The following is a 25591-nucleotide window of genomic DNA, read 5'->3' as shown; positions in this document are numbered from 1 at the left end:
GATCACCCGGTCATCTTGTTATGTGCTGTGTCATGGCACTCAGGATGCTGTGCTGCGTAACCTTTCCTGGCACCAAGGTCAGACTGACAGGCCATGTATCACCTGGCATGATTTCTGTCCACTTCTGTATGCTGTGATCAGAGTGATAATACTTGTGCAGCACAGCATGTCAAATGCCAGTGGTATCTTTGTCCTCTGTACAGGCTGTGTATGATGTCTAGTGTATGTTGTCCATATTTTGGTTGTGTTGGACAGCTCAAGCTTCCAGAAGATGCCTGCTTTCATTTATTTTGAACAGTCACAGCTTCAGATTTTCAGAAATAGCAATGATCAGCATCTTTGTCAATGAAATTTTAGATGTCTCACCTGAATTGCAAAATCTGAGCCATGCTGTACATGAGACAGAACTACACTTACCAAAAAACCAACACAACATTCCCAGCAATGTTATGTATGAAGTGGACTGGGACAAATCTGAGTGCTCCTGTTTTCCAAGCACTTAATTTGATGCTGTCTCTGTTATCCTCTGGTTCTCCCCTAGTCAGGAAAGACAAAATGAAGCCAAGTTACTTGCCTTGTTATCCACACAGGAGTGAGGCAAAGAGAACATACCTAGTGACTTCAGTGGGCTTTAGATTAGGCTCCTATATTCCCCGGGACTTTAAATAGGTGAAATACAATAGTGTTATTTTAAATCTCTGAGATAATCCTCAAGAGCTAGTTTTCTCATTCTTTCCCCATTCTTTTCCCACAGTCCTCGACAATTCCTGACAAAATGCTGGCTGAAAATGGAAATTTGTTACTTATTTGGCTGATAACTTGGCCAGGCCGGGTGCAGTGACAGCAGCATTCAGGATGGTGTCTGCAGTGAGAAAAATGGTTGAAGCAGCAGAGAGGGAAGCAGTCTCATAACTCCATTAAACAATTACTTCAGATGACTCTCTAGTAACCCTTCTCCAAATTTACCCCAAAGGGGTTATATACAAGTAGTGATTAAAAATGACCTAAATTATAATTTAATTAAAAGAAATTAAAATGCAAACTGAAAATGTTCTGTAACCTCAGGCTACCACCCCTAATGATTCATTTTAATATGTTTATAGTTCTGCAGTAATGGCCTTTGTGTGTATGTGCTTCTTGGTTTATGTCTGATACCATTTTGCCACGGGAATACTCTGAAAATGGTTGCAGGCTGTGTGATCTTGAGTGTATGTAGGGATATATGTGTGCTTTCTTCTCATATTGTAGGAGTTTTGCTGAAGCCAGCAAAGCTACTCATGTGCAGAATGTAACATCTGTAAGATCAATGTCTGTATTTTTAATTTTCTCATTAATTAGTTTCCCTGTTCTCCTAGAAGGGCCTTCATATCATTAGTATGATTGCAGTGGCAATATTTTTGTGCTGTAAAAAAAAAAGATAATTCAAAACTGGCGTACTTTGTCTGCCAGATCTTGGGGGTTTTATTTGCATTTTGCCATAGAAGTGTGGCCCAGCTTGAGGAGAGCTTGGCAGCAGGAGAGATCTGTGGTCATGGGCCACCCAGAGAACCAGAGACTTGCATGGCAAGAGCTATGGCTGGAGAGCAGCCAGGCAGAGAGGGACCTGGGGGTACTGGTCGATGGTAGGCTGAACATGAGCCTGCAGTGTGCCCAGGCAGCCAAGAGGGCCAATGGCATCCTGGCCTACATCAGGAACAGTATGGCCAGCAGGAGCAGGGAGGTCATTCTGCCCCTGTATACTGCACTGGTTTGGCCACACCTCGAGTACTGTGTCCAGTTCTGGGCCCCTCAGTTTAGGAAAGATGTTGACTTGCTGGAACGAGTCCAGAGAAGAGCAACAAAGTTGGTGAGGGGTTTGGAACACAAGCCCTATGAGGAGAGGCTGAGGGAGCTGGGGTTGCTCAGCCTGGAGAAGAGGAGACTCAGGGGTGACCTTATCACTCTCTACAACTACCTGAAGGGAGGTTGTAGACAGGCTGATGATGGTCTCTTCTCCCAGGCACCCAGTACCAGAACAAGAGGACACAGTCTCAGGCTGCGCCAGGGGAGGTTCAGGTTGGATGTTAGGAAGAAGTTCTATACAGAAAGAGTGATTGTGCTATGGAATGGGCTGCCCGGGGAGGTGGTGGAGTCGCCGTCATTGAAGGTGTTCAGGAGGAGACTTGATGGGGTGCTTGGTGCCATGGGTTAGCTGTTTGGGTGGGTTGGATTGGTTGATGGGTTGGACATGATGATCTTGAAGGTCTCTTCCAACCTGGTTTGGTTTATTCTAATAAAGGTTTATTCTATATGGGGAGGTAACAGGGTCAAACCTGGTGCTCAAGGATGTGATGTGGTCATAGACATGTGAGAGTGGCAAAAAAGCTGTGAGCCTGGGTGTTAGCATTCTATCTCTTTTATTTCAGCTCTGGGAAGAGGGAGGTCATTTGGAGGAACCTTACTCTGACTGTTGACACTTGTGGATGATATATATGATCTAAGTACAACTTTCTCTGCAGTGAAAATATTTTTATTATTAATAGCATCTGTATGGGGGGGGGGGGAAAGTAGACTAGTTTGTGCTGGGTTTGCAGAATTTCTTCCTGTAACTAAAAATACATTGTCTGCAATTCTGGTTTGTTCTGGAAAATGTCTCTTTTGGAACAGTCTTTGAGACATTGACTTTAGCCTCAGTTCTAAGTAAGTCACTGACTGCTTGTGAAGAAAGGTATTGTTGAAGAGGAATAGGTCTGTGAGCAAAATTCTATGGCACTCATTCAGCTCTGAAATGGGAAGAGACAAAAGGCCAGCAGGCTATTAATATTTTTGACTTGCCATGTTTGTTGTGAGAGTCGTTGAAGATGTGAAAAGCCAGGTGCCTTCAGGTTCTTGCAGAGAAAATAGGAAAAATAATAAAACCACACTGGTGCTGCTGCTGCTGTGAGTTTGTCCTCTGGACTTTTGTAGGGATCTTGTCCAGCCCTCTCCCATCTGACTGCTGGCATATTATTTATCATATCATCTGCTTTGGTTTGGGGCTGCTACTGCAGCTGGCATATCACTTTGCATGCTAAATACCTCTCCTTAATCTAAAGTGGGCAGACACTCAGAGTATCCGGTTTTGTAGTTTAGGTAGAAGTGCTGCTTGCTCTACCAGCTTGCTGAGTGTGCAGACTGATCACTGTTTAGCCTGTTTTCTACCAAATATAAATGAGGGTGTATATATTATTGCTAGGGCGTGAGTGTGGGTGAATTTTGTTGCTGATCTCAAAGGAAAAGGTAAGAGGAGAGAGCGAGTGCCTTTTAGTAAGTAGTCAGCTTGGCAAGAGAAAGCATAGTATATGGTCAAAAGTAAGCATTTTAGCATCTGATGTGCTTATTTTGTCTGTACAGTGCCACTGTAATTCTCAAATTCCTGTTTTCTTAGCTGACTGCCACTCCAAGGAAAAGAAACAGCTGTTCCCATTTGTCTTTGATGTGGTTCAAAATCATTTACATTTGCTAGCCTAAAATGACACGACATGTCATTGGCCACTTTTTCTGTCTCCTTTGGAGTGACTGAGGGATTGCTGTACAATTACTGGGATAATAGAAACGCAGATATTGTGAGGACAGCTTTTTCCTAAAGGAAATGCACTCGCCAGTTGCTGCAGTAGCAGAAAGAGAAGGATGGCAGACACTGTAGAGGCCATCCAGTGGAAAAGGCATTTTTATTATTGATAATGTCATGGGGAGGACTCAGGGGAAGTGCACTAGGTCTGGCTTTTCTGCTTGGAAAAAACAAGAGCCAGGGTGAATAGAAATATGGTGAAAAATTGGCTCGCTGCTCTTGCGAAATATATCTCCAGTTCTTTGCCTTAAGCATGTGCTGCTTAAAGCCTTTCCGTTTGCTCTGTATACAGCTCCAATGGAGAGTAATAATTACAGAAAGATTCTTCATCAATAGAAGACACTCAGAGAGAGCCTCATTAGAAGGATTTTTAGAGGCTGAAAAAAACTTGTTTGTCAGTTGCTTTGGGAGTAGTCCCTTCTCCACCCTATAGTTTGCTTTCTTGTTGGTGTATTCATACCCTGCTTCCTCCCTTTCTCCTGAAATGAAGAGATTATCTGGGCCAAGCAGAGCTTAACCCTTCCTTCTTCAAGTGATTTACTTGAGGATCACTTGTCTGCTCCTGATTTTTCAGCATTTCCTTTCCTCTGATTCTGTCAAAGTCGCTTGGCAGGCACAACACGTACCTTCAATATGCTGATCGAGATTAATTTTCATGTCACGAGCCAGTCAGTCTGTTGGTCTGGGTCAGAGTACAAGAGGTGAAGCTTCTGCTTCAAGTCTTTTACGTTTGCTTTCTAAAGGAACAAAATGAAGTGTTAGGATGGAAAACATGTTGAGAATCTAATATATAGTGCTGTAATTATTGTCCTGTTATACCAATTACAAACACTGAATACCCAGTGAAATAATAGACTTAGGGTTGACAAAACTTACTGATGAATATGTGCTTTAACCGATAAGCTGATGAATCTGATGATTGTTTAAACTTTCTTTTGTAGTTGGAGTTTGCCCTGTGTGAGTGGTTTTAACAAGAGATGCGTTCCCTCTGCAATAAGCATGAATGAATCCTTGAAATACCTGGGTTTAGCCAAATAACTCATGGTTATAGTCACGCTCATTATAATGGATGTAGAAATGAGTAACGTCCGGAAATGTCCTTAAATGTTGTGAATGCAGTGAGGTAATTGCTGAAGTGATTTTCAGTGATTTATCAGTAGTTACTGATTATACCTGACCTGCTTTTTCTGAATGGGATGTCCTTCTCTGCAAAGCCAGACATGTTGTACTTGGCTGCAATGAAATCCTTTGTGCTCTGGCACTGCAGCAGTACAATATTCTCTTTGGATCTGGTCTAACGGTAAAGATTTTTGAAGTGTCAGTGTGGTGTGGTGTTACAGGGTTGTTTTGAATGTCCTGTTCCTTTCCACAGCTTCTGAACCAGATGAATTTCCTTTTGAAACACATCCTGGTGATGCAAAGAGTGCTTCTTCCATGTTTATTAATTGCATGCTGCAAGTCCTAAGTCCATGTTTTTAAAACAAAAGGGGGAGGGAGAGAGGAAAGTTTATCCTCTGGTACAGCTAGCTTCCCATTTTGCATGCAGTTCTCCTACAGAGTATGGACCAACAGAACACTGATTTTGAAACAAGCACTATTTAATTTCAGGTTGAGGAGGGGGAAAAAACCCAGCTGGTTTTATCAAGCAATTTTGGTCACTCATGTAATGCCATTTTTTACAGGTTAGAACTCACTAATGTGAGATGCTAAGAAATCTCTGTAGCTTATAAAATTGTTACTGGGGACACAAGAGGCCCGTGTCCCCTGTGGTGGCCATCAGACTCCCCCTTGCTACCTCTTGGCTCTCGGGTGGAGTGTCAAACTCTTGCTCCATCTCCTTTTCTCCTGAGAGCAGCTCTCTGCAGGGTCAGCCTGGAAATACTTCTCGACTAGTCCCATCTGCTGGATGCCAGGATGTATTGCCTGCTGGAAAAGGGAAGAGTGTCATTTTTCAGCCTTAAAACACTAGCAGGATGCAGCACGCCACCAGAGGAACATGTGCTTCTGAAAAACACACTTTTCTTCCATCCACCTAATTGCATTTGGGCTGCTGCTGTTCTCTTCAACAGGCTTCACATGTTATGTGAAAGCAAGGAGCTCGTGTGAGGAACTTCTAACCATGTTGCTTCAGAGAAGCTGCAATCAAAAAAAACCCAGGAGCCAGAAAAGATCACGGGGGGGCAGAAAATAATGTGTGTCATTATCAAGCCATTTACTGGACCAAGAATTAACTTCCTTTCTCCCAGTGTATATGTTCAGGAGTCAGGTTTTCAAATGCCTCATTAAGGCTGGCACTCAGCGGTTCTCACTATCTCACCATGATGGAGAAAAAAAAGGAGTGTAGCCATCACATCTGATCCAGCATGCTGCACTGCAGCCTCTAATATTATTATGAAGCTAAAAGAAATTGTTGAAAATACAGACTTCCTGATACCTTTCTAATCAGGCGAAGCAAAGGTTAAGAGAGCTTGATCTCATGTCCATAGACATTCCCCAGGGTATTACTTTTCTCAGTGGTAATTCACTGTTTGGTACCAGACTTCTGAAGAGAGCTGGAAGGGGAAAAAAGGGGATAATGAATGTGAAAGCAAAGTAGTGGAGAAAATTGGGAATGAATGTGAATGCAAAAAGGGGGGAAATTGATTAAATCCTAGCAATTTGACTTTGGTTTGTTTTGCTCTCTTCATTGTGGTCATTTGTGATGCATTTTTATATTTTACACAAAGTGGCGTTGTGCCTTTTGCTTTAAAATAAAATCAAAGCAATTTTCCTCCTCCCGTTCTTACCTTCCATGGGTTCTGCAAGTCAGAAACTCAACCACTTCAAAGATCTTTCAGAAATGTTATTGGAGGAAAATAATCCCAGTTAAAAAAAAAAAGAGTCTGGATAAAATACATAGCCTAAGATCAAGAAGCAATTTAACCTATTGCAGACAGCATTTAGGGAAACATACCTTTATTTGTACACAGATATTCCCAGCATGCCTCTTGAGATAAACCCTTGAATCTGACCCCCCTTTCTCAGCTGGAGATGTGACAATATGAGTGGTTTAAGCCACACTGGTTATGTTTGCAGGGTTTTGCAGTCTGTCTCTCTGCCTTCGATCACAGCACCTTGCTGTAAATTAGCACTTTGAGCTGGGTTGGTTGCAATTAATGTTGCTGCTGATGTTACCAATAAAAAGATATAAATACTTTTTTTATGTTTTCCTCAGCAGGCATTAATGACACGGAGGAGAAGCAAAACACCGAAGAACCCAAGACCCAGAGCCAAGAATCAGGTTTGTTCCAAGCTCCTTAAAGGACTTTCTTGGGTGAACAATGATATTGACGAGGTCTTGAGCAATTCTCCCATTAGAGACTGAGCCCCATTCATTATGAATGAATGTATTGCAGAGCAGGAATTCAGACTTCCCTCTCTATCTCACCAGCCCTACATTCTCCCTTTAAGGTGAACTACCTCTAGCTAACTAGAAAGAACTAATTTTCCTTCCATCTACATAGAACAGCAGTCGGGGAAAATGAAATCTGGAGGAGGAGGAGGAGTCAGGCTTCCTTTGATAAAAATGGTACTTGTGAAGATTTTAAAGGGTATTTTCAAGTTTTAATAAATTGTCTACAGAAGTCTCAGGGGTTATGAGGATTTAAATCCACATGGAAAGAGACTGCATGTACTGCAAATGAATGTCAGAGTTCATAAGCAGTGGGTTTTGCAGATGGCACAGATACAGTGAGGGCAGTATTTTAAAATACAATGTCAGCCTCTGTTCACAGGAGATTTTTCTATGAATTTTTTTTTCCTGTTTACAGTTGTGTTTTTCATTCTACCCAATTCTGTTCGATGCAAGAGACAGCCAGAATTAATCAGTTAGTAATGGAGTTGAAGTGACAATCAAAATCCCCTTTTTTTTCTCAAGGATTCCTTTTAGTGAAGTATTAGCTGTAACACACTGCTTTTCTTGTTTGTAGGTTGTTTGTTTTCTTTCTCATTGTAGCGCAGGATGATGCCTACACATACTTAATTCAGAAAGCATGAAACACTTTTCTTCTGAACCCTTTTTTCTTTTTTAATGTGAACTGGGAATTGTTTTCACTATGTGGAAGACTGAGCTGAAAAAAGCAAGCCACTAAATGTAACCAAACCAATTGTGAAGGCCTAGATTTTTGACTTGCCTGGTTTGCTTACTGTACTGTGGCTCTTGCTAGATAGGGAATTCATTTGGTGAGGGTCCTTTTTCTTCTTTTATGCACTGAGCACTGTGTATGTAGAAGTGCAGCAGTTCTTCCTGGAGACACAGGTCAGTCTTCTGAAAGTAGGTGTTAATAGCTGATGCTGTCCACAAGCTCCTGAAGCCCTTCTACATTTCATGTCCTCTTTATCACCTCTTCTTTATGTCCTCATGCAGGGCAAGCAGTAGGAGGTGAAGCCACAGGCCCACAGTATTGCAGGATAAGAAATTATTCCTATGAACCTCAGCAAACTTTGAACCTAGGCCCTTAATCCTCCCCAAGATAAACATGCAGTGGCATTGTGTGAGTGCTGGAGCACAACCATATGTCTTTTCCTGGGTTTTTCAGTTCTATGCAGGTCATATTTTTAACGGATGAAGGGGACCAGGGGGTAGGGAGGAATGAGTTACTCTATCTGAATCTGAACTCTGTTTTGAATCTCTGACTAAGCAGGGGCACAACTTTGCCCAGACACTATTGAGCTTTTAACTGTACCAACTACTGTTTGGCTGCAAGCTTGCCTAAGTGCTCCTAGCTCTAACTACAGAATCACAGAATGTTAGGGCTTGGAACAGACTGCAAAAGATCATCCAGTCCAATCCCCTCCCTGCCAGAGCAGGATCACCTAGAGTAGATGACATGGGAATGCATCCAGGCAGATCTTGAATATCTCCAGAGAAGGAGACATCACAAATCCCCTGAGCAGCCCCTGTTCCAGTGTTTTGTCACCCTCACAATGAAAAAAAAATTCCTCTTACACCCAGTTATTGTCTATTGACACCACGTACGCTGTTGCCAGCCATGTTCACTCTGGGGGTGTGTGTATTTCCCTGGTATCCTGATTTCTAAACTAGTTTGATTGAATGAGATACATTCCACTTTTCCCAAGACAATTAAGGGCTATGTACCTCTCTAAATGATTACTTTGCTACTGGAGGTGTCTTAAATGCACTGTGGTTTTCCCCAAGCCATCATTATGACTTGTTATGTTACGAGCTGTCAGAGATGGTTTATCAGAGCCAAGGCGTACATTCTTTTGCTATCTCTATTGGTAGTCGTGTTTTGTTACTCTCATGAAGAGTGACAAAGAAAAGATCCAGACATTTTAGGTCCCGGACCCAAACAATGTCATACTTTAGGAACGCGTTTTAGGTACGTGCCTAAAGATCAGGTTGTGCCTACGCAGAGTCCATGAATCACCTCCTTGGCCACAGGCACACAGTGTTACAGGAAAAAAATGATTTGGCTTAGCATTTATCGCTACTGGTTCAAATAGTGACAGAAACAGAGAGGTGTGCAATTACCCCTGAGTTAGTTACATTCAAATAATGAGTTGCTGCTGCTTTCGGCTCTATTCACTATGGAGACAAAACCTGATCAGGAACTTTCAGATTGCTGCTTCTGTGCCATTTCTTGGCAGGAGGAAATTACCTGATTTTCTAAGATATGCAGTTGTATAGCTGAAATGCTTCTAATCACAATGAATGATCACTGTAAGGAGCAAACTCATCAAATATTACATTTCTTATTTGTGTTTTCTAAGCCAAAAAGCATAACCTTCATCTGAGTGTGGCAGATCACAAGCAGCGTGCTTCAATATCGGGAAAGAAAATGTAGGAGGAAAAATAGACGCTGCATTCTTGCCGAGCCTGTTACATAAAGCTCTATATATTCTCATTATACAGTAGGGGAAAAGCCAGCTACAGTGTACAAAGACCAGCCTGAAATTTTTCAGCTATTACTGTGTAGTTTTTTTAAAGTCTGGTCTCCAGTCTATCATCAGTGAACTTCACAGTTAACACATGGGGGAAAAAAAAAACAGGCAGGTGGCTCATAGCTCCTGTTTCAAGCTAGTTAAAAATACTCAATGACTCAATGACTATGTGAAGAATAAAATTGTCAGAATCATCAGAGGCAAGTCTTTTAAAAGAAATGAAGGGCTAGGAATTAAAAAATGAAAAATGCTTATAAAGGTTTTACATCTATAGAAATTGCCCAGAAAAAGCAACAGTGAAAGTTAAAAGAAATTATTACATTCAGGTACTAGTTTTATCTAATAACTACAGTAGTTTTACCCCCATGCTTTCCGATTAAAAACCTGCAAGCTGCAGATTTTCAGGGGCTTGCTCAATTTCGGGCCTGATTCATGAACGCTTCTATTTTCAGGAAAGCATCTGCATGTAATCATTTTGATTCCAATGGGATTCATGGACATGATTAAAGTTAAGAATGGCTTAATTGTTTTTTCTCAAAATAGATGGATTAAATGAAAAAAGGAATCTCAAAGCAAATTTCAACACCAGCCTCCCCGTGAAAGTGATAACTGTTCCTCTCTCTGTGTTAGGAGAAATTGAAATACAGACTTGATCTGGCAGTATTGTAATGTAAGTTTACCCCTGGCTTAGGGAAGACAATCAAATTGGTAATGGCCAGTGAATGCAATGTGAACGGATGGGAGCCCAGTAAATCAAATTCAGGTCTAGTATCTTCCCTAACACTCTTTTGCAGTAAAGCAGTTCATCGGTTTGCTGTTTAATGAATAACTTCTTTTTCATTTCCTTGGCTCTTACAGAGGAGACAAAACCTTCTGCTGTAGCCAGCCAATCCTCGTCGGAAGAAACAGAGCTGGGTGAGGGTAAAGGTACAGATTGTAAATTGTGTTCCAAACTACCTAGTCCTGAGAGGGCATTTCATAAAGCCTTGTTTTGCTTTGTCTGGGAATTGCCAAAAGCACAGTTAAACACCACAGAAATAGGTAAATGCGTGGGTTTTCATTTACTAAAGGCTTTGTAATGAAGTACTTGGCACCAACTGTTTTGCTGGTAGGAGAGATGCTGTGTGTTCCCAAGTCTCCTTCCTATAGAGATAATGATAAAATACTGTACATGATATAAAAGGAATAAGTCCAAGGCTTGGGCTCACTGGGGTGACTTACAGGCATAAAGTTAAGTGTGCACATCTGTCTTGGCAATATTGGCTCCCTATTCGGTGCTCTCCTGATGGGGCAAAAGAAAAACACAATAGCTATAAACACGTCAAGAGGAGACAGGAGGAGATGAAGTCATAATTGAGAGGGAGAAAGTAATGTTTATCTTGTGCAGACTGTGCTGGGCACTCAGATCATTTAGTTTGTGATAAATATTTAAAAGTGTCACTGGGCCAAATGACAAGGAGTTTAGGAAACAAGGAAGAGAGATGATCTAATTTAAATGTTTCAAGCTGAGATTTTTCCTGTGGAGTTGTTGGTTTACAGATAGGAACCAGTGCAGAGACATACTGTTTTTGATACTCTCATGGTATGATGCTATTAATTGCATGTACTGGTCTATGAGTTTGGGCATTCTTGTGGGGACACGTCAGGAGAAAGCCTGGGTGATTTATAAAATGCTCGCTACTGGTAATTCAAAACAGGAGTTAATGCTATCTGTAATAAATACACTCCGTCAGTGCAGCCTTCAAGAAAGACTAATAGAAAATTTTAATGCATTTTCCTGATATAACATTAACATCCATTAACTTATTTATTTTAAAAGATACAAAGTTCACTTTGGTGTTGCTGTTTGACTCTTCTCATTTTTCTAGATGAGTGTGACGGGTGTGAGATCTTGCCCTTTTGTTCCAAAGACACATGCTGGAGAGCCCACATACTTACCTGATTATGAGTTCAAAGCCTTGTGCAGGTTGATTTAAGTGCTTTCTTAATTGATTGATTGATCCTGCAGGGAAACAAACCACAAACTCTTGCTGGAGTGCTGGCTTTTGCTTTTGATACCTCCACAGATACCTTCTAGGGGAAGGCAGAAATAGTGATAGATTCGGCCCGAGCGTTGTTGGTGATTGCTTGTTATTCATTTATCTTTTTTGCTGACATTTGGCCTCTTTATGTATCCCATATCTATAAGATCCCCTATCAGATGAGATTTTTGTCTTTGTAATGCAAGGGTCAAGGTCAGCCTTTGGCTTATTGGTTGTTTCAGTTTTTGGGGTTTTTTTGTCTGCTGTCTCACTGAAGATCTCAGCTTTCTGGTATTGCTTTGAGTGCTTGTTCTTACCTATGAAGCCAGCCTCTTCTGACAGGCTTGTCAGTGACCATCTCAATGTGTAACCACTCCTGGATTTTGACCTGTTGCATTAGTTGTCTCTTCTCAGGAAAGCAGCCATCTCAGTGCTATAGGTCTCCCTTTTCTGGCAATATAGTATAGTATCTTCCCTTCTTTTGAGAGGTTGACAAAAGAGATAGTGCCCTGAGAAATCCAAAGGGCAGTTCCTCTTTGATGTCCTACCTCTCCTCAAAAGTAAGACAGAAAGCATCTGGTAGGCAAAAAGAAGCAAGACAAACTTGCCTCTATGGATTTTATTTGCAAAGTTCAACAAGTAGAAAAGAAGATATAGTGAGGGGAAAAATATATTTTGAGATTTGCTTGATAGTTTTTTTTAATGTAATTTTGACTGACGAGTCCACTACCTCTAGCAGGCCGCGATTTTAATCCTTATTTCCATTAGCAGATTGTCAGATTTTCACATTTCAGATTTTGAGGTTTTTTCAAATGAATACTGGTGTTACAAAAAAAAACAACTTGCTACCACTTGGGAAATGACACTCTTACAAAATCCTGGCATTTCTGAAAAACACCTGCTGCTCCCAAAACAAATTTCAGCCTTGAAATTGTTTGCCCACTGAGTTAACGCAGCTAAAACCTGCCGGATTCTGGAACATACTAATTTCTGTAGTTTATATTCAGCTAAATAAACTGGATGTAAAGCACTTAAAGAAATTATGTTTTCCCCGTCCTTCTGCCTAATTACTGTCAAAGGAGATTTGTGGCATGTAAGTCTAGGCTACATGCCCCCAAAATGCATGGTTTAAACTCTTGGAATGGGAGGTTTCCAAGCCTACTACAGAAATACAGCATTCATGCAATTGTCAGTTCTGGTGAGTGCAGCAGAACATGTATTTTGAGTCCAATTTGGGTTCACTAGTAGTTTTTCTGCTTGTTTTTTCTTTTTTTTTCCCCCTCATGTTTCTGGGATTAGAAGATAGTAAACACAATGAAATCGTTATTCATTGTCTTACAATATGATGTTCAAAACAGAGCATGTGCATCTCTGCTATCATGAACTTCTACTGGTTTTGTCTTAGCTGAGGGGTTTTTTTTAAAGGAAAAGGGGAAGAATGGGAACGTAGAATCATGTCATTATCAGGGTTGGAAGGGATCTCAAGGATAATCCAGTTCCAACCCTCCTTCCGTGGGCAGGGACACCTCACACTAGATCATATTGCTCAGCGCCACATACACCCTGGCCTTAAAAACCTCCAGGTATGAGTGAGGCTTCCACCACCTCCCAGGGCAACCTGTTCCAGCATCTCACCAACTTCATGGTGAAGAACTTCTTCCTAACATCCAATCTGAATCTACCCATTTCTATTTTTGCTCCATTCTCCCTAGTCCTATCACTGACATCCTAAAAAGTCTCTCACCAGCTTTCTTGTAGCCCCCTTAAGATACTGGAAAGCCACAGTAAGTTCACCTCAGAGCCTTTTCTTTTCCAAACTGAATAGCCCCAACTCTCTCAGTCTGTCTCCAGAGGAGAGGAGCTCCAGCCCTTGATCATCCTCGTGGCCCTTCTCTGGACACATTCCAGCATGTCCATATCCTTCTTGTAATAGGGGCTCCAAACCTGGATGCAGTAATCCAGGTGGGGTCTCACCAGAGTGAAGTAGAGCATGGAGCTGTGCAGGAATCTTGTTTTGACAGGTTATTATTAATGCTGTGAGATTACAAACCTCATGTTAATGTGAAAGTCTATCTCTTCTGTTATTCACAGAAGAGACACTGTCCAGGAAGAAAGTCCACATGAGCCCACTTCGCATGTGTCCTTTGAGCAGGTTGAATTTTTGAGTGTTCTGTCTGTCCTCAAGCGAAAAACAAACAAACAAGCAGGCACAACAGTAGGACAGTCCTGTTCCAAGAATATCAAGATGTTTGATGTTATGCTCTGAAGGTATCCTCTTATACCAGTCTGTGCCAAGTTTCTATTTCCACTGCCTGGAAATACCACAAAGAAATGTTGCAATTTTACCCTTGAAAACTTGCATGCATAGCTATAAGTTCTGGGGGAGAATGGAGCTGACATCTCCAGGCAGCAACTTCATTGCTGTGCATATGGGAGTAGGTCCTTTATACACAGTATATTTCAAGTTAGAGATGCTTCACTTTATGAAGTGTAAGGGCAGGACAAAGTGATTAAAGTCATTAATGTTTATGCAGCAGATCAAGCACACATCCAACAGGCTGCGTTCACTGTGGTGTGCCTGGCCAGACAAGATGGCGCTGCAGCTACAAACTCATTTTGGGTGGTCCATCTTGTACAAAACTGTGGATTGGTTTGAACCTGTGGTTATTTGTCTGTCTTTTTTTTTAAGAGTATGGGTGAGTGTGCACATGTGAGAGAGCGAGTGTTCTGCATCTTCACTTCAATTACCAGTCCTAGCAATTACTGTTTAACCTGATTTAATGATAGGGCTTTCTTGCAGAAAGATGAGAAAAGGAATTGGATTTAGTACAGGTGAAGAATGAACTCCCCATTATGCAATCATGGCAAAGTTCCTGTGCACAATGCACTGATTTTAGTTCATTAGCACTTAATAAGAACTGAATTTTTATTTGAAGGTCAACTAAATTAAATCATATGCTAATTAATTTTTAAAATAAAGTAGCAATTAATTATTTCCAGGTGTTCACAAAAGTCTGTGCTCCTGTGGGAGTGCCATTTAAATCAAGTCACTGTTTTTCTACCTTCTGTGAAATGGAGGTGGATTCAGTCAGCTGGAGGGCTTCTCATGTCAGAAACAGAATTAGGTGTATACTCTGGCTAGGGATAAGCCCTCAAAACTCACTCTGTGCAACCCAGAAGCCCATAAGTATCCTGCCTGTAAAGCATAATGGATATAAAATACCTGTTTGCCCAGCTGTGGTTCTCACCATGGAAATATCTTGATGTCCTAAAGACATAAATGATTGAGAAGGGGTAAACTGGAAGACAGAGCATTTCAAATGCAGGGGAGCTATGCAAATCGACATAAATTAGGCCTTGATAAGTGGGTGAAAAAATTGACTGAAAGGCCAATATGTTAAAAAAGAGGTGTTTAAAATCAGCTCTTAAGTATATATTAAGACATCTAAATGAATGACCTGATTTTCAGAAGTGCTGAGTGCTCAGCAGCTACCAGTGAAATGTTTTATACTTCACCCTTGGGCTATGATTAGACCTGGAGAATTTCAGCCTGGAAAATTTCAATTATAGGTAACTGAAAAAGAACCTTTTTAATGGAAGAATTTTAACACCCCCAGCCATAGCTCTGGGTCTGCACACCAGCTACAGTGATAACATTTTTCTCTCACTTGGTTGGAAGGGTCATGTGGTTTGTTGGTTTTTGTTTGATTGTTTGTTTTTCAATCAGCTACATAAAGCATCACCAGCCTGCCGAGCTCCTGACACCCTTCATAGTGGTCAGTTGGAGCTGTATATAAAGCAGATTATTCACTTTTCCTTTTAATCCAAGCTATCTGTAGCATTGCGCATCCAGATGGGGTCCAGCCCGTCAACTGCTCAGGTGTTTCTGCTCTACCCTTCCCCAGCACAGGCAGCTGCAACAGCTAACACTAATCTGCTTAGCTGCTTCCTTCTTATTTTTAAATATTAGCTGACCTGGAGCCATCCAGCTGCGCTTCCTGTCAGTCCGATGCAAGCGCGTACTCATTCCATCACCCTTCAGCCCTTACCTTCTTTACCTTCAGGTGCACAGCATCTTCTCCTGGGAAGGGTCTAACTGAGGCAGACAAGTTTTTATCAGCTTTTGCCTTTCTCAGAGCCATGTACAACAGAACCTGCCTGTTATGGCAGCAGCAGGATGCCCCTGGTTATCATACCAGCTGCACTTGAAACCTCTCAGTTTAGGAAGGATGTTGACTTGCTGGAACGAGTCCAGGGAAGGGCAATGAAGTTAGTGAGGGGCTTGGAACACAAGCCCTATGAGAGACTGAGGGAGCTGGGGCTGCTTAGGCTGGAGAGGAGGAGACTCAGGGGTGACCTTATTGCTCTCTACAACTACCTGAAGGGGGGTTGTAAACAGGCAGAGGTTGGTCTCTTCTCCCAGGCAGCCAGCACCAGAACAAGAGGACACAGTCTCAGGCTGCACCAGGGGAAGTTCAGGCTGGAGGTCAGGAGGAAGTTTTACACAGAGAGAGTGATTGCCCATTGGAATGGACTGCCCGGGGAGGTGGTGGAGTCGCCGTCACTGGAGGTGTTCAGGAGGAGACTTGACAGGGTGCTTGGTGCCATGGGTTAGTTGATTAGGTGGTGTTGGATGATAGGTTGGACGCGATGATCTTGAAGGTCTCTTCCAACCTGGTTTATTCTATTCTATTCTCTCTTATGTAGAGAAGGTGAGGTTAGAGGAGATACCCTTTTGTCATCTTGAAGCAGGAGTAGGTGGGAACACTGCCTGGTGAACCCCACCTGCAGAGATGAACTGCCTGGTCTATTACCTGAACACTTGCAAAAATGTCTCTCCAGGTTGTTGCACCTCAAAAGGTCTGTTTTAGCAAGCCACATAAACTTGGGCTTCAATAAATCTAATCTGTCGTAAAGATAGATTAAAATGAAATCTTGGTGGATATAAAAATAACAGTTTAAAGTCAAAGCTCAAGAATATCTCCCTAACTTCTCATAAATCACCATTTTATGGTACTTCATTTTAACACATTTTCCTGGGTTTATGAGGCAAAAGAATACCCTAATCATGTGGCAGCCTCCGTGCACACCATTACCTGTAATTTTAGACGCCTGCTTGATTTCTTTCACTCTGGAAATATTCCAGTCATTTTTCACCAGATCATGCTTTAACAAATAAAATGCACTGAACCTGTTTCTTTCATAATGACCAACGTTTTCCCTTTTTCATTTTCTGGCTGCTCCCTAAACACGGTGATTTATCTGTGCTGCATGCGGGACCCAGGTGTGTTGCACATTAAAAACGACTCAGTAAATAAGCCATACAGAGAGTAGCTGGGGAAGTGAATTTTAAAAGATCATTACAACCATTTAACATGCAGATCTGAGCATTTCCCCCCTCTTCCTTAGCATTTGCAAAATTTTGTTTGAGCAGCATTGCTTTGCACAGAAAAAAAAAGAAAGGAAAAGAAAAAGAATGGCATGGAAAAGCACGGAGCATTTAGACAAAATAGTGTCTGATTATTAACAGGAAGGGTAGGATTGCTAGTTGATTGCAAGCTATGTGATCTTCTCAGAGCTCAGTTCAATGTGCAGTTGACGTGGGGAGTATTCTGATCGGCTTACTTGAAGTCCACATATTTTCTTAGACTCATAGATTGCATCAGGTTGGAAGCGATCCCCAAAGGTCATCTAGCCCAACTCCCTTTTGGTAAGCAGGGGCCTCCTCAACTCCATGAGATTGCTCAGACTCCCATCAAGCCTGACATTGAATATCTCCAGGGATAGGGCTTCCACCACCTCCCTGGGCAACCTGTTCTGGTGTTCCACCACCCTCACAGTAAAGAACTATTTCCTAATGTCCAATCTCAATCTATCCTGATCCATTTTAAAACCACTGACCCTTGTCTTATGCCTTTGTAAACACTCCCTCCCCAGCATTCTTGTAGGCCCCCTTCAGGGTCTGGAAGGCTGCTGTAAGGTCTCTCAGCCTATCTTCATAGGAGAGGTGTTCCAATGCTCTGATCATATTTGTGGCCCTCCTCTGGATCAGCTCCATTAGGTCCATACCCTTCTTATGTTGAGATCACCAGAGCTGGCTCTGTACTCCTGGTGAGGTCTCACCAGAGCAGAGTAGAGGGTTATTAAAGGCTAATTTCCAGGTGCATTCAGCCTTGCAGCCCTGTGAGAGACTTGTTTCAATATAAAAGAGGGGTGCAGAGCCAAGTACTCCTGACCTGAATGCTCTTATCTTCAACCACCAACTAAATGCAGTTTTGAAGGAACTAAGGGATGCTCAGACTTCAGTGAGCACTTCAGTGCTTGATGTGCAGGAGATAAAAGTGGCCTATCTAAGGTTCATTTATGTAATTAAATGTCATGTTTGGTTCATTCATGTATTATCAATGATGACATTATAGGAACTGTGCTCCAGTGTAGTATCAGAAATACTGGAAATTTTCAGTCTTGCCTGGAGGAATATTAACCCATACAGTTCCAGTTTATGGATGCTCAAGGTAAACAGTGTCAAGTGTGTGCTACTAAAAAACAAAGCATATGCTGCTTTGGATTCTCTGGTACAACTTAACAGAGAAGTAGATGTGTTAGGAGAAGGCTAACACCGCTTTACGGTTAGCTCCCCAGACAGCTAGACTGAAGGCTCTAGGGAAGGCCAGAGCTTTTGCAGACCCTGGAATCATTGTAGGAGTGTGATATTGGCTTATGACCAGCTGAATAAGGCTTTAAAGGACTAAGTGAGCACAGGGGACCAGCTGAGTCCAAGGAGAAGCACTTCTCTTCTGAAAACTTGCACGCAGAAAGTAGTATATCATCAGCATTTGTGGGATTCCCACTGCTGCTTGCCAGCTGAAATGGAGGTGGCACTCTTGCATCGTATCCAATTTGGGTACAGTTTTTATTGACTTATACATTTGGTCTTACACTTTTACTCTTGGTTGGATCAGATTTTCTTCATAAATCTCAGTTTATTCCTTTGCTTTCTCCTTGTTAATCCTAAAAGTAAATCTGTCAAGCCTTTTGGCTTGAATATTCGGTCTGATATTTGCCTTAGAAAAGAAGAAAATTTTGACATGGTCTTGACTTTAAAGATTTTTCATCAGTATGCAGATTCTGAATATCAAAGACTGATTTCTACTGCTGAAGTAAGAGCAGGGGACTGTGCAGAGGCAGCTGTGGGAACGTGTGAGGAAGTGCCAAACAGCATAGGTGGTCTCCAGCTGTGGTGCCTAACATTGATGCTTAGCACAACTATGGGGTCAGCCAGCTGTGCTGAAGGGTGGGAGTAGCAACAGCTCCTCACCCTCTGTGATAAGTGTAATTTGCCATAAACTTTGCCATGCTCCATGACAAAGAGCAGCCTGGTGGGGCACATACATCAGCCAAGCACCTGGATCCTTAAACTCCATTTGTTTTTATTGACCAAAGGGCATAATTGTTCCTCTGATGCTGGGGATTGATTTTTACATGAAATTGGAGTCATTCCTCATTCTGGGAGAAAAGGTGACACCTGTGAACCGAGATTAAAGGCACAGGTCTGGGAGTGTGAAGTACTGTGCAATAGGTGTGGGATAAAATGGCTTCAAGGGTCAGATGGGACAGAGCTGTGCACATTTCTTCTGCCTACAGCAGGTGATATCACACTTTATCATCACTTCTGGCTGTTTGAAGGGCTATGTTCAGGCCCTTGGCTGCACGATACTTAAGGCAGAGGACTTTAGATTCCAGCTTTGCAGTACACAAGCACACAGCTTAATCATACAAAATATTGTTACATTGATTTAGGATATGAGGCTGCAAGTGATACAAATCTTGGCTTGTTTGATAAACTGAAAGCTTTGTCAAAAAACTTCAGCAATGCCAGAATTTCACTCAATGGGATTAAAGCTTGCTTGAAAAATTCCCTACAGATTTTTAGTGCCCTTCCCATTTATACCAAGGGGTCTTTTGATTTGCCTTTTGGGTTAAACTTGGAATTTTATGAAATTCCAATTTATTTTTACCCTGATTCAGGGTGAAATGGTAGCATAATCCCTTGTAACTCATAGCACAATGTGGCAACTTAGTACAAAAGGCCAGAGCAGTGGTCCAGTTTATAGCAGTGTGCAGCGTTTTAAGTCCACAGTGGGGTGAAAAAAAGATGCAGCAAGGGCAAATTTTAGCAAATTGCACATCAGTGCTATACTCTGCTTTCAAACATGGATTTATAAACTTATTGTCATGCCACGAAAGAAGTAAGAAGCTGTGCAGGTAATTAAATATTTGCCTTGGGGGATTATTTGCAGTTAATTAAAGCCACACACTTTCAGTGCATACCTTTCCTACAGATTATTAAATTTGGATCAGATGTTAACAACCCAGCTTTCTCACTTATCCATCAGAGATTATTCTTGGCAAGTTTCAGGAACAGAGTCTCACAGGGGCATCTTTTGGTATACTGTAAGATTTGCTCTGCTGTACTATGGCAAAGAACCTTCCAGAAGCAGAGCTGTAACCAGGCTGTCACAGCCTAATTTATTATCATGCACCACAGATCTCTTGGCACTGCTGCTTGAGTTTTCCATCTAGCAGCATTTTAGGAAACGTTTCACTCTGGAACACAAATAGAGATTATCTGTTAGCTTTGTTATGACCTCCTGGAGTTTGCAGAAATGTCCAGTTAGATCAGCAGTGGCTTTTAATGAGGCTCTAAGAGAACTTTTGATCCAGTGAAAGCGGTGCGCGAGGCAGTTGAGCAGAGCCTGAAACAAGTGGCTCTGCTGCTGTGATTTCCTGACCATGGTGGAATGATTTCTTCATCCCCACACAAAACCCAAGGAGGGGCTGTTGTCAGAAAATATTGTTTCCACAACAAAATAATGCCATGTGTTTATGAAAACTGCAGCTAGCATAGCCATTGGACTTACAGCATCAATTTAAGCCACTGGTTCAGGGGACAGCTCTGGGCAGTTCATTCTGCTGGTCTCCCACGGAAGGAAAAGCAGTCTTGGCCACGATAATGACCTTGGGAGTTCTGTCATCAAGTGACATGAGACTAGGATTTGCACTGGGATTTAACAGGATTTATTGTTTGTCAAGTTTGTGGAAGTCCAACTATGAAAAGTGCTGGCATTGTTCTAACTAAATGAGAAGTTACTTTATTTATCAAGTTGGTGGCTTATGATGTTTTTCGTAGCTTTGTGCCACTCTGTTCTCAGTAGCACTGCTGCTGATTATTCTTACGCATCTCTTCTTTCCAGTTCCTTGTTTTAAGGTTTGCACTGCAGGCAAAAAACTGCTCAGTGACTGCACAGATTTTGAAATCAATTTGAATAATTGAAACCCACAAGTACAGTTTTGCAGTATGTAAGTCTGTGGATAAACAGACAGAAAATCTGTCAGCATTATCAGATATCAGATACGAAACCAGCACCTAAGGGCCGTCTCTGTCTGGAGTAGCTACCAAACTCTCCAACATGAAAACTGCTGCAGCATTTGTTCCTTTGTTTGCTTTTTCCTCAGACTCCCTGAAAGATTCCGAGAGTGCACAGGAGAGTGACCCGGTGCCTCCTGTGGGATGTGAACAAGAGCAAGCCAAAGGTAAAGTTTTGCATCAAAATTCCTTTAAGTCAGAGATAATGAACCAGCTGGGAGCCTCGCTTCTGCCAGTTTCAGCAGCCAGTGGTTTTCAGCCTGACCCCTGTTGCCTTAAGAAAATGCTGTCAGCTAGTGGAGGTTGTGGCCACCAGTTGCGGGGCAGTCATCTCTTGTGTTCCTGGCAAACATGTGAGCCTTCAAATATCTAGGTTTAACTATACTGATCTTGAGTGTATGGCACTGTAGTTATTGTCCTTTTTTTGGTTGTTGTTATTATTGTTCTAAAAGCCTGTGGGGTGATTCTGTTCTTTTTGCTAAGCTGGCTGTCAAGTGCAAGCGCCTTGCAACAGCTCCTGTGAGAAGAATCAGCATGTCAAGGCTGAGCTAGGAAAAGAAGAAAAGCAAAGTTGATTCAGGGTCAGTTTTGACCAGCCATTTAACGTACTTAGTGTTCAGGGTTTAAGTGATATTTTCATATATAAAACATGTCCAACATTGTTTAACAGAAGAAAAGGGACACCTGGATGAAAAGGAGCATGCTACACATTAGGTTCATGTCCTGCTTTGATGAACTTGTCATTGGCTTCACGTGCAGCCATCGTGCTGATGTGATTTTTGATTTGTCATGTTGACAGGACAGCAGGATGCTTCTGCAGAGGAGGAGATGAAAACTGGGGCAGATTTTCAAAGCTCCTGCATGGAAAGAGAAGGTACTTGCTCATGCCTTCAAACCAAAGAGTGAAATTAGCCTGCAAAACCACTACTTATTGCTTCAATGTTATCAGTGGTGTTTAAATTTCCTATCTTTCCCCATACCTACTAAGCTAAAACTGTGGAGCCCGGTTATATTATGGTAACTCTAAATTCAGCACTGATCAGGGGAGTATCTATGGATTCTTGGTGATAAAAACTGATCTCTTAGTGACTGTTAGAGAAAGAAGTGAAGATTGCATTTCTTTCTCCCAGTGGCAAGTACAGCTTTGTACATTCAGTTTACTGAATGCTCTGTCCTCAGTCCAGCAAAACACTTGAGTATGTCTGTTTCCAGGCTTGTGATGAGTCCTGGTAAAGGCCCATGCTTGGAGCTAGGCATGTGAGGCTTTTGTGCTAAATGCCAGAAAGCTCAGCATCTTGGAGGATCAAGGCCCTGCTCTCAACTACAGCCCCTTAGATTTCCCTGAGACAGCATTTATACCTGTACCTTTGGGGATCCTTTTTCTCTGCCTGTGTTTTTTCATGTCAATCTTTCTAGTGCTTGTTAATCCTTTTATGTCCATTCCAAAAAGCCTTACTGTTCTTCATCTTTTTTTATCACATTTATTCAGAGCCATTGCTGAAGCAAGAGGACCCAGCAGAAGTTGAAATGCCTTTGATTCATGGTGCAGAGGAAAAAGAAGATGAAGGAAAAAAAGGAGGAGGAGGAGGTGAGGCTAGTTATAAAATAGATTGTGACAGAGGATGTTACTGGGCTCAAGTTCTCCTTTTCTGATGTGAGGAAACATGGAAAGAACCCACAAAAACAGTGGGGGTGTTTCCCTAAGAAATATCCTTCTTGGCCTGTCCTTGAATGTTGTTTCTGTATATTGGACTCAGATTTACATAGGAAAATAAATGCAAAAAGTTGTAGGCTCAGGTTCTAAATTGACTTTAAACTAAATAGTCTTCTCATGGTTGGTTTTCTGCATTAACGTGCATAAGGTTGATTAAGCAACCACTATATGCCTATTTAAGTGGCTTCTTGATCATGTTCTCTAGAAGCGTTTTGAGAGTATTTACAATAAACAGGTATGAAGATTATTTCTGAGGTCATCAATAGAGATTTCATCAGAAATTAACTAAAACTAGTCATTCTAATAAAGACACCAGCCTCAGTCTTGCTGAAGCAGCAGTTTTTCCTGGGACTATTTAAGTGCTTATGTGCATTTTTGTAAGCGTTGTATCACAGTATCACACAGTATTGCTTAGGTTGGAAAGGACCTCGAGGATCATCGAGTCCAACCTATCAACACAGACCCCATGACTAGACCATGGCACCAAGTGCCACGTCCAATCTCCCCTTGAACGCCTCCAGGGTCAATGACTCAACCACCTCCCTGGGCAACCCGTTCCAATGCCGAATGACTCGCTCGGTGAAGAACTTCCTCCTCACCTCGAGTCTAAACCTCCCCTGGCGCAGCTTGAGACTGTGTCCCCTTGTTCTGGTGCTGCTTGCCTGGGAGAAGAGGCCAACCCCTTGCTGGCTACAACCACCTTTCAGGTAGTTGTAGAGGGCAATCAGGTCACCCCTGAGCCTCCACTTCTGAGGACTCTGCATTCAGCATGTGTCATTTGGAATGGGCACGTGGTTGTATAAAAACCCAACATAGGATGTAAATAATTCTTTAATTGTAAAGTAACTGCAAGATAATAATTATATGGTCATTTTTAGAGCACAGGGATGAATTTTACAGTTCCAAATTGAAATGCAGGCATGATTTTTATTGGAAGTTCAGGTCAATACTAACCGCGTTGTCCTAATTATGAACTCCTCTTCCTAGCCACATTGACACCAACTTAATTGCAAACCTGTATTAGCAATATTGACACTTTTCTTCACTGCAAACCCAATTTAATGGAACCTCTCTGTTCATGTACAGTGAGGCAACATTTCCTCTCTTTTATTTTTCTTTTTAATTTATTGCCTACCCACGTTGAGACTAATCACATCTTTTTATTATCAGTCATGATAACTATCAATTTTGTGCTTTATTATCAGTGGTGAAAACAGAATTGATATAATCCTTACTTCAAATCCAGGTACATGGTATTGTGCTGCCTCAGTTGCAAATCCAGGTTATGTAACACAAGCTCACTCTGATTGCAAATACCAAAGTTGTTATGCTAATTTCCTCCTAATAGAAATTATTTACATTTTACTTTATGCCTCATCAAAAGCAAGTTGGACAAAATGTGATGTCATTATTTGCACATTTTCTTCTCTTTAATACTTTAGTGTCCCCTACAGCTAGTCACTGTCATTTAGTTCTCAGTGGAGAAATTATATTTCACCATCTGTTCTACTACCTACTATTAAAATATGAAACATTAAGGAATCTAAGGTAATGTCAGAAAAGGGTTGTTCTTGGCACTTTCCCTTTTCCTGCCCCTGATTTAAAAGGTTCAAGTACTAAGTAAGTAAAAGGTTCTTTCCAAACATTTTGGAACATGTTCCTACCTGGGGGCTCAGGTATTCCTCCTGTACAAGATTTAGTCTAATCTAAAGCTCATTGAACTTCATAGAAGGACTCTTGCTTGTCGCAGTGATCTTTCAGTCTGTTCCGTGATAAGAAATAATGTTCCATGATGGGTCTACCTGCAGGGTAATAGCACTTGAGTAGCTGCATAGATATGTTTAGCTTCTTCCAAACATAATGGCTTTGGCTTGTGGAAAATAAATGGGTCTTTTTTCAGGGTTTTGAGAAGGTAAGGAAATTAAGGCTTTCCTTTGCTTTGCTTTATTCTCACTGGTATAAGAACATGGTAGAGCACACCCTGGTGCCATTTCAAGGCATATCAAGGATACGAAGATCATTAGGAGCAGTCAACCTGGTTCTACCAAGGGGAAGTCATGTTTGGCTAACCTAACAGCCTTTTATAAGGACATAACCAGGTGGATAGATGATGGTAGAGCGGTAGATGTGCTTTATCTTAATTTCAGTAAAGCATTTGACACTGTCTCCCACAGCATCCTCACAGCTAAACTGAGGCAGTGTGGTCTGGATGATTGGGTAGTGCGGTGGATGTGAACTGGTTGAAGGAAAGAAGTCAGAGAGTTGTGGTCAATGGGACAGAGTCTAGTTGAAGGTCTGTATCTAGTGGAGTCCCTCAGGGGTCACTACTGGGATCAGTGCTATTCAATACATTCATCAATGCCCTGGATGAGGGCACAGAGTGCGCTGTCAGCAAGTTTGCTGATGCCACAAAACTGAAAGGGGTGGCTGACACACCTGGAGGCTGTGCTGCCATTCAGCTAGACTTAGACTGGAGAGTTGGGTGAAGAGAAATTGAATGAAATACAACAAGGGCAAGTGTAGAGTCCTTCATCTAGGAAAGAAGAACCCCACAGACTAGTATAGGTTTGGGTCTGACCTATTGGAAAGCAACACAGAGGAGAGGGACCTGGGGGCCCTGGTGGACAGAAGAATGACAATTAACCAGCAACGTGCCCTTGTGGCCAAGAAGGCCAATGGCATCCTGGGGTGTATTAGAAGGGGTTTGGTTAGTCGGTCAAGAGACGTCCTTCTCCCCCTCTACTCCGTGCTCATGAGGCCACATCTGGAGTACTGTGTCCAGCCTGAATGATTAAGGGAGTGGAACATCTCCCTTATGAGGAAAGGCTGAGAGAGCTGGGACTCTTTAGCTTGGAGAGGAGGAGACTGAAAGGTGACCTCATTAATGTTTTTAAACG

At 42.0% G+C, this 25591-nt stretch overlaps 1 protein-coding gene across 15 annotated transcripts in view; it reads left to right on the top strand.

The window, feature by feature from the left end:
* MACROD2 (mono-ADP ribosylhydrolase 2) overlaps positions 1-25591 on the top strand; it is a 984824-nt gene that overhangs the window by 912137 nt on the left and 47096 nt on the right. For 8 of the 15 annotated variants that reach the window (XM_068153138.1, XM_068153129.1, XM_068153134.1 and 5 more), the window contains 5 exons: positions 6804-6869; positions 10391-10459; positions 21070-21147; positions 21780-21854; positions 22470-22568. In XM_068153138.1, coding sequence (XP_068009239.1) covers positions 6804-6869; positions 10391-10459; positions 21070-21147; positions 21780-21854; positions 22470-22568 — 387 coding nt within the window. The remainder of the gene's footprint in view (positions 1-6803; positions 6870-10390; positions 10460-21069; positions 21148-21779; positions 21855-22469; positions 22569-25591) is intronic. The other 7 variants (XM_068153130.1, XM_068153127.1, XM_068153126.1 and 4 more) reach the window with 5 other exon arrangements.

Source organism: Melanerpes formicivorus, unplaced genomic scaffold (assembly GCF_026170545.1).
Source record: "Melanerpes formicivorus ecotype bairdi unplaced genomic scaffold, bMelFor1.0.p_v2 SCAF_25, whole genome shotgun sequence".
Taxonomy (NCBI): Eukaryota; Metazoa; Chordata; class Aves; order Piciformes; family Picidae; genus Melanerpes; species Melanerpes formicivorus.
Note: the sequence above shows the minus strand (reverse complement) of the source record. Positions and strands in the feature narration are given on the sequence as shown.